This window comes from Ahaetulla prasina, chromosome 14 (genome assembly GCF_028640845.1).
Source record: "Ahaetulla prasina isolate Xishuangbanna chromosome 14, ASM2864084v1, whole genome shotgun sequence".
Classification (NCBI taxonomy): Eukaryota; Metazoa; Chordata; class Lepidosauria; order Squamata; family Colubridae; genus Ahaetulla; species Ahaetulla prasina.
In genome coordinates this window covers 15324581-15333270 of record NC_080552.1, presented here as the reverse complement: position 1 = coordinate 15333270, position 8690 = coordinate 15324581, and the positions used below count along the sequence as shown (strand labels likewise).

The following is an 8690-nucleotide window of genomic DNA, read 5'->3' as shown; positions in this document are numbered from 1 at the left end:
CGCCCTTCTCCCAAAGGATTCAGGGCGCTTCACAGCCAGTTAAAAAGTACAATAAATACAAAATTAAAAACAGACTAAAATTTATATAAATAGTGGCCAAAATATTAAAAATTAACAGTATAAAAAACTAAAACCCCATTTAAAATTACTTATTCAGGCTAGCCCAGCATGATGGAATAAAAAAAGTCTTCAGCTTACGGCGGAAGGTCCAGAGGTCGGGGAGTTGGTGAAGCCCCGGAGGCAGCTCATTCCAGAGGGCAGAGCTCCCACAGAGAAGGCCCTCGACATTTTAGTGCAATAGAGTGCAAATAGTCAAAAGCTTCAAGTTTTCCATGCTGTTGCATTTTTTATTTTTTTTATTTCTGGTTACTTTTAGACCATTTTCCCCAAAAAAAAGAAAAAGAAAAGAAAAAATGGGTATATGTTAACAAATCAATGCCATGTATGGGAAATAGTCAAAAGTTTCCCCTGCAAAATTAAGAAAACAATGAGAATCATTGTGTGCCTACCGTTCCTGTCCTAATGTTCCCTTTGGTTGTATTCAATTTGTGTGGTGAAAATATTTGCAGATCCCTCGCATCCTGGACATAAACTGTTTCAACTCCTACCCTCAAAACGACGCTATAGAGCACTGCACACCAGAACAACTAGACACAAGGACAGTTTTTTCCCCCGAAGGCCATCACTCTGCTAAACAAATAATTCCCTCAACACTGTCAGACTATTTACTGAATCTGCACTACTATTAATCGTTTCATAGTTCCCATCACCAATCTCTTTCCATTTATGACTGTATGACTATAACTTGTTGCTGGCAATCCTTATGATTTATATTGATATATTGACCATCAATTGTGTTGTAAATGTTGTACCTTGATGAACGTATCTTGTCTTTTTATGTACACTGAGATCGTATGCACCAAGACAAATTCCTTGTGTGTCCAATCACACTTGGCCAATAAAATTCTATTCTATTCTATTCTATATATATTGTTGGGTTTGACAAAATAAATAAATAAAATAAATAAATTGGAAAGACAATTCGCCTTACCTTTTAAGAAAATTTAAAATCCTCAGGGGCCAGTTTATAGCGGCTGATTTTAAGTTTCCCTTTAAACATTCAAAGTACAAGGGCAAGCCTGGATCTCAGGTCAGTGGATTCCAAGGGGTGGAATCCACTTTCAACCTTCTTTAATGTGGATCCAATTCAAACCCCCTTCAATTTGGATCCAATATCTCAGGGTGACTCAACCGGCAGTGAAACTTTTTTTTAATAAATGTGTTGTTGGGCACTGAAAGGAGTTTATTATAAAGTTTTTGACTTTAGCTTCAAGGGATGAGTAACTTGGCAATTCTGGTGACAATGTTTACTTTAAAATTTTATTTGAAGTTCGGAAGCCCTAATGCTTGGTTCCACCTGTTATATAAGAGACATCAACCTTGTCCAGGCCCATAAATTAACTTCAAGTTCAGTAACTGAGCACAGTCCTTTTGTGATGCTGTTTGATTGTCTCTGGGAGGCATAAACAGTTTTTCCAGGGTGTTATAAACTGTTTCAGAGAGAGTCATGGCGTCTAGGTCTTTTTGTGGCGTCCGATGATTTTGAAGAAACTGGTTTGTGTTCCACGATCTTGGGTTTCAGGGGTTTCGGGCAATTCTGGAAGAAAAGAGAAGAAATTTCACCGGTTACTTCTACTACTCTTCTCGGAAGGTTGCCTTAGTAACGTAGTAATGAAATGAACGAAGTTGGAGAGGCTTGGACGAGGGTCCCGAGATCGAATGCAGGAGTGATCTGCTACAAAATGCTCCCTCTTTGACATTTATGAAATTGATCATAAACCTTTATCGTTTTTTATTAATAACTCAAGGCAGCAAACATGGCTTAATATTTCTTCCTCCTGCTATTTGCTCCATAACAGCAACCCTGTGAGGTGGGTGGGGCTGAGAGAGAGGGAAAGTCACCCAGCTGGCTTTTGTGGAACTAGAACTCCCTGTCTCCTGGTGATTGGTCCAAAGTCACCCAGCTGGCTTTAGAGGAACTAGAACTCCCTATCGCCTGGTGATTGGTCCAAAGTCACCCAGCTGGCTTTAGAGGAACTAGAACTCCCTGTCTCCTGGTGATTGGTCCAAAGTCACCCAGCTGGCTTTAGAGGAACTAGAACTCCCTATCGCCTGGTGATTGGTCCAAAGTCACCCAGCTGGCTTTAGAGGAACTAGAACTCCCTGTCTCCTGATGATTGGTCCAAAGTCACCCAGCTGGCTTTAGAGTAACTAGAACTCCCTATCGCCTGGTGATTGGTCCAAAGTCACCCAGCTGGCTTTAGTGGAACTAGAACTAGAACTCCCGGTGATTGGCCCAAAGTCTCCCAACTGGCTTTAGTGGAACTAGAACTCCCTGTCTCCTGGTGATTGGTCCAAAGTCTCCCAACTGGCTTTAGAGGAACTAGAACTCCCTATCTCCTGGTGATTGGCCCAAGGTCAGCCAGCTGGCTTTAGTGGAACTAGAACTCATTGTCTCCAGGTGATTGGCCCAAAGTCACCCAGCTGGCTTTAGAGGAACTAGAACTCATTGTCTCCAGGTGATTGGCCCAAAGTCTCCCAGCTGGCTTTAGTGGAACTAGAACTCCCTATCTCCTGGTGATTGGCCCAAAGTCTCCCAGCTGGCTTTAGTGGAACTAGAACTCCCTGTCTCCTGGTGATTGGCCCAAAGTCACCCAGCTGGCTCTAGTGGAACTAGAACTCACCGTCTCCTGGCTTCCAGCCTGGAGTCTTATATCTTACCTAGTTTTTCCACACAAGCCCTTCAACGTAAGAGCTTCTTCGATTGGATGGGCTGCCAGGGCTGAGCGCCAGGGGGCCAAAAGCCAGACCCCGTAGTGTCCAGCTAGCCCCGGGGTCTGCAACCTTGGTTCTTTTAAGACTTGGGGATTTCAACTCCCAGAGTTCCTCAGCCAGCAAAGCAAAGCAAAGCAGGCTGAGGATCTCTGGGAGTTGAAGTCCCCAAGTCTTAAAAGAGCCAAGGTTGCAGACCCCCCTGAGCTAACCCAAGCAGGCAGTCATTGTGACCTACCCTGCGGGGCTGTTGTGCCGGCGGCGGCGGCGGCGGCGGAGGAGAAGAGGGAAGAGGGCTGGCTTGAACTCTCAAGGGGGGAAACCCCCTCCTGGCTCTCCTGGGACGGCTCCTGCAGCTTCTCCGTCTCGCTGGGGCGGCCGATGCCGCCGGTGGGAGCGGCGAAGTGGGCGCGGGGGCGGCCGACCTGGGACGGGACGGAGGCGGAGGCGGAGGCGGAGGGGAGCGAGAAGTGGGTGCTGAAGACGCGGGCGAGGCGAGCCAAGCGCCGGGCTCGCCAGCTCTCCATGCTCCAGGCGTCGCCGCCGCTCCGCAGCGCCAGCCCCACGTCGTCCCGCAGCTCCTCGGCCGGCACCTCCAGGTTGCCCACGTGCCAGAAGACCCACCAGGGCAGGCTGAAGAAAACGGCCACGCCGCCCAGGTAGATGAGCAGGTCGGAGACCTCCGTCTCCAGCAAGCCGCCCAGCAGCAGCCCCGCCAAGCCCAGCGCGTCGAAGAGGAGCGCCAGCCCCAGCGCGCACCGGCACCGGCTCCGCTTGCGCCGCGGGGCAGCCTCCATCGCCAGCCAGGGAGAGACCCCCCCCCCAGCCACGTGGACGGAGGGGCCATGACGTCACCGGGGGGGACCCCCTGCGCCAGGCGCCCCTGGAAAGCCCCCCCCCACAAGGCTCACCTAGCTGGCCAGGGAGAGGGAGGTATACGGGGCGCCCGCTCGTGCTTGGAGCACCAGCTGGTCGGAGGCAGGCTAAGCGGGTGGGCTCCCCTCTTCCATCCTAGCTGGTCACTAACTAGGATAGGGACTTAGCCTGCAAGCTGAGACAGACCTGTAAGTGGGGGGGGGCTCCTCCCCTCTTCCATCCTAGTTGGTCGCTAACTAGGATAGGGACTTAGCCTGCAAGCTGAGACAGACCTGTAAGTGGGGGGCTCCTCCCCTCTTCCATCCTAGTTGGTCGCTAACTAGGATAGGGACTTAGCCTGCAAGCTAAGGCAGACCTGTAGGGAGAGGGGGCTCCTCCCCTCTTCTATTCTAATTGGTCACTAACTAGGATAGGGATTAAGTCAGGATAGGGACTTAGCTCTCTTTCATCCTAGTTGGTCATTAATTAGGATAGGGACTTAGCCTGTATGCTAAGCCAGATCTGTAGGGGGACTTCCCCTCTTCCATCCTAGTTGGCCACTAACTAGGATAGGGACTTAGCCTGCAAGCTAAGACAGAGCTGTAGGGGGAGGGGGCTCCTCCCCTCTTCCATCCTAGTTGGTCACTAACTAGGATAGGGACTAAGCCAGACCTGTAGGGGGAACCTCCCCTCTTCTAGTCTAGTTGGTCACTAACTAGGATAGGGATTAAGTCAGGATAGGGACTTAGCCTGCAAGCTAAGACAGACCTGTAAGGGGGGGGGGCTCCTCCCCTCTTCCATCCTAGTTGGTCATTAATTAGGGTAGGGACTTAGCCTGCATGCTAAGCCAGATCTGTAGGGAGGATTCCCCTCTTCTATCCTAGTTGGTAACTTGGATAGTGACTAAGCCAAGATAGGGACTTAAGCTTGCGGGCTAAGCCAGACCTGCAGGGGGGGGCTCCCCTCTTCCATCCTAGTTGGTCACTAACTAAGATAGGGACTAAGCCAGGATAGGGATTTAGCCTGCATGCTAAGCCAGACCTGTAGGAGGACCTCCCCTCTTCCATCCTAGTTGGCCACTAACTAGGATAGAGACTTAGCCTGCAAGCTGAGACAGACCTGTAGGGGGAGGGGGCTCCTCCCCTCTTCTATTTTAGTTGGTCACTAACTAGGATAGGGACTAAGCCAGGAGAGGGACTTAGCCTGCAAGCTGAGACAGACCTGTAAAGGGGGGGCTTCTCCCCTCTTCCATCCTAGTTGGTCATTAATTAGGGTAGGGACTTAGCCTGCATGCTAAGCCAGATCTGTAGGGAGGATTCCCCTCTTCTATCCTAGTTGGTAACTAGCATAGTGACTAAGCCAGGATAGGGACTTAGCCCACAGCCTAAGACAGACCTGTAGGGGGGAGCTCCCCTCTTCTAGTTGGTAACTAGGATAGGGACTCCACTCTAATGGCAGAAAGTGAAGAGGAACTAAAGAGTCTCTTGATGCGGGTGAAGGAGAGTGCAAAAGTTGGCTTGAAACTCAACATTAAGAAAACTGGCATCCGGCCCTCTCAATTCCTGGCAGATAGATGGTGAAGAAATGGAGGTAGTGACAGATTTGATTTTCCTGGGCTCCAAGATCACCGCAGATGGGGACTGCAGCCAAGAAATTAAAAGATGCTTGCTCCTGGGGAGGAAAGCTATGGCAAATCTAGACAGTGTACTAAAAAGCAGAGACATCACCCTGCCAACAAAAGTGTGTATAGTCTAAGGCTCTGGTTTTCTCAGTTGCAATGGATGGCTGTGAAGGTTGGACCATAAGAAAGACTGAGCGCCAAAGAATTGAGGCCTTTGAACTCTGGTGCTGGAGAAGACTCCTGCGAGTCCCTTGGACTGCAAGGTGATCCAACTGGTCAGTCCTAAAGGAGATCAACCCTGACTGCTCTTTAGAAGGCCAGATCCTGAAGAGGAAACTGAAATCCTTTGGCTACCTAATGAGAAGGAAGGACTCCCTGGAGAAGAGCCTAATGCTGGGAAAGAGTGAGGGCAAAAGAAGAAGGGGACGACAGAGAACGAGGTGGCTGGATGGAGTCACTGAAGGAGTAGGCATGAGTTTAAATGGACTCGAGGATGGTAGAGGACAGGAAGGCCTGGAGGAATGTTATCCATGGGGTCGCAATGGGTCGGATACAACTTCGCAACTAACAACAACAGGATAGGGACTAAGCCAGGATAAGGACTTAAGCTTGCAGACCTGGGGGGGGAGCGCTCCCCTCTTCCATCCTAGCTGGTCACTAACTAGGATAGGGACTTAGCCTGCAAGCTGAGACAGACCTGTAAGTGGGGGGGGGCTCCTCCCCTCTTCCATCCTAGTTGGTCGCTAACTAGGATAGGGACTTAGCCTGCAAGCTGAGACAGACCTGTAAGTGGGGGGCTCCTCCCCTCTTCCATCCTAGTTGGTCGCTAACTAGGATAGGGACTTAGCCTGCAAGCTAAGGCAGACCTGTAGGGAGAGGGGGCTCCTCCCCTCTTCTATTCTAATTGGTCACTAACTAGGATAGGGATTAAGTCAGGATAGGGACTTAGCTCTCTTTCATCCTAGTTGGTCATTAATTAGGATAGGGACTTAGCCTGTATGCTAAGCCAGATCTGTAGGGGGACTTCCCCTCTTCCATCCTAGTTGGCCACTAACTAGGATAGGGACTTAGCCTGCAAGCTAAGACAGAGCTGTAGGGGGAGGGGGCTCCTCCCCTCTTCCATCCTAGTTGGTCACTAACTAGGATAGGGACTAAGCCAGACCTGTAGGGGGAACCTCCCCTCTTCTAGTCTAGTTGGTCACTAACTAGGATAGGGATTAAGTCAGGATAGGGACTTAGCCTGCAAGCTAAAACAAACCTGTAAGGGGGGGGGGCTCCTCCCCTCTTCCATCCTAGTTGGTCATTAATTAGGGTAGGGACTTAGCCTGCATGCTAAGCCAGATCTGTAGGGAGGATTCCCCTCTTCTATCCTAGTTGGTAACTTGGATAGTGACTAAGCCAAGATAGGGACTTAAGCTTGCGGGCTAAGCCAGACCTGCAGGGGGGGGCTCCCCTCTTCCATCCTAGTTGGTCACTAACTAAGATAGGGACTAAGCCAGGATAGGGATTTAGCCTGCATGCTAAGCCAGACCTGTAGGAGGACCTCCCCTCTTCCATCCTAGTTGGCCACTAACTAGGATAGAGACTTAGCCTGCAAGCTGAGACAGACCTGTAGGGGGAGGGGGCTCCTCCCCTCTTCTATTTTAGTTGGTCACTAACTAGGATAGGGACTAAGCCAGGAGAGGGACTTAGCCTGCAAGCTGAGACAGACCTGTAAAGGGGGGGCTTCTCCCCTCTTCCATCCTAGTTGGTCATTAATTAGGGTAGGGACTTAGCCTGCATGCTAAGCCAGATCTGTAGGGAGGATTCCCCTCTTCTATCCTAGTTGGTAACTAGCATAGTGACTAAGCCAGGATAGGGACTTAGCCCACAGCCTAAGACAGACCTGTAGGGGGGAGCTCCCCTCTTCTAGTTGGTAACTAGGATAGGGACTCCACTCTAATGGCAGAAAGTGAAGAGGAACTAAAGAGTCTCTTGATGCGGGTGAAGGAGAGTGCAAAAGTTGGCTTGAAACTCAACATTAAGAAAACTGGCATCCGGCCCTCTCAATTCCTGGCAGATAGATGGTGAAGAAATGGAGGTAGTGACAGATTTTATTTTCCTGGGCTCCAAGATCACCGCAGATGGGGACTGCAGCCAAGAAATTAAAAGATGCTTGCTCCTGGGGAGGAAAGCTATGGCAAATCTAGACAGTGTACTAAAAAGCAGAGACATCACCCTGCCAACAAAAGTGCGTATAGTCAAGGCTCTGGTTTTCGCAGTTGCAATGTATGGCTGTGAAGGTTGGACCATAAGAAAGGCTGAGCGCCAAAGAATGGAGGCCTTTGAACTCTGGTGCTGGAGAAGAACTCCTGCGAGTCCCTTGGACTGCAAGATGATCCAACTGGTCAGTCCTAGAGGAGATCAACCCTGACTGCTCTTTAGAAGGCCAGATCCTGAAGAGGAAACTGAAATACTTTGGCCACCTAATGAGGAGGAAGGACTCACTGGAGAAGAGCCAAATGCTGGGAAAGATGGAGGGCAAAAGAAGAAAGGGATGGCAGAGAACGAGGTGGCTGGATGGAGTCACTGAAGGAGTAGGCATGAGTTTAAATGGACTCGAGGATGGTAGAGGACAGGAAGGCCTGGAGGAATGTTATCCATGGGGTCGCAATGGGTCGGATACAACTTCGCAACTAACAACAACAGGATAGGGACTAAGCCAGGATAAGGACTTAAGCTTGCAGACCTGGGGGGGGAGCGCTCCCCTCTTCCATCCTACTTGTTCACTAACTAGGATAGGGATTTTGCCAGGATAGGGACTTAGCCCACAGGCTAAGACAGACCTGTAGGGGGGCTTCCCCTCCCCTCTTCTATTCTAGTTGGTCACTAATTAGGATAGGGACTAAGCCAGGATAGGTACTAAGTAAGCTCTAAGTAAGCCTCCCCTCCCCTCTTCTATTCTAGTTGGTCACTAATTAGGATAGGGACTTAGCCTGTGTGCTAAGCCAGATCTGTAGGGAGGACTTCCTTCTTCTATCCTAGTTGGTCACTAACTAGGATAGGGACTAAGCCAGGATAGGGACTTAGCCTCCAGGCTAAGACAGACCTGCAGGGAGGACTCCCCTCTTCTACCCTAGATGGTGAGATGATGGGGTACACCTGGGGATCCTGAGCTGAGGCAGGGACACACATCCACTTTTCCTCCAGTTGGATCCTCAAGATGATGGGACATGCCTGAAGCACCACCTGGGCTGAAGATGTTTTGAAGATCTTTGAAGATGTTTCGCTTCTCATCCAAGAAGCTTCTTCAGCTCTGTCTGCAAGGAATATAAATCCTTCCATTCCCCACCATCCAGTCAGAGCTGAAGAAGCTTCTTGGATGAGAAGCGAAACGTCTTCG

General features: G+C 50.0%; 1 protein-coding gene across 1 annotated transcript; it reads right to left on the bottom strand.

Moving 5' to 3' along the window:
• Positions 1-1412: 1412 nt before the first annotated feature.
• On the bottom strand, positions 1413-3629 carry LOC131185315 (transmembrane protein 238-like). Its single transcript, XM_058157754.1, has 2 exons — positions 3071-3629; positions 1413-1657 (listed from the first exon to the last, which is right to left on the bottom strand). The coding sequence occupies exons 1-2, from the start codon at positions 3627-3629 to the stop codon at positions 1575-1577; spliced, it is 642 nt and encodes a 213-aa protein (XP_058013737.1). The 3' UTR covers positions 1413-1574.
• Positions 3630-8690: the final 5061 nt, after the last annotated feature.

Excerpts from the sequence above, each read along its gene's own strand:
- LOC131185315 (XM_058157754.1), bottom strand. The coding sequence starts at position 3,629 with ATGGAGGCTGCCCCGCGGCGCAAGCGGAGCCGGTGCCGGTGCGCGCTG. Across the intron at positions 1,658-3,070 it reads CGGCACAACAGCCCCGCAGG|AATTGCCCGAAACCCCTGAA; the intron begins GTAGGTCACAAT and ends CTTTTCTTCCAG.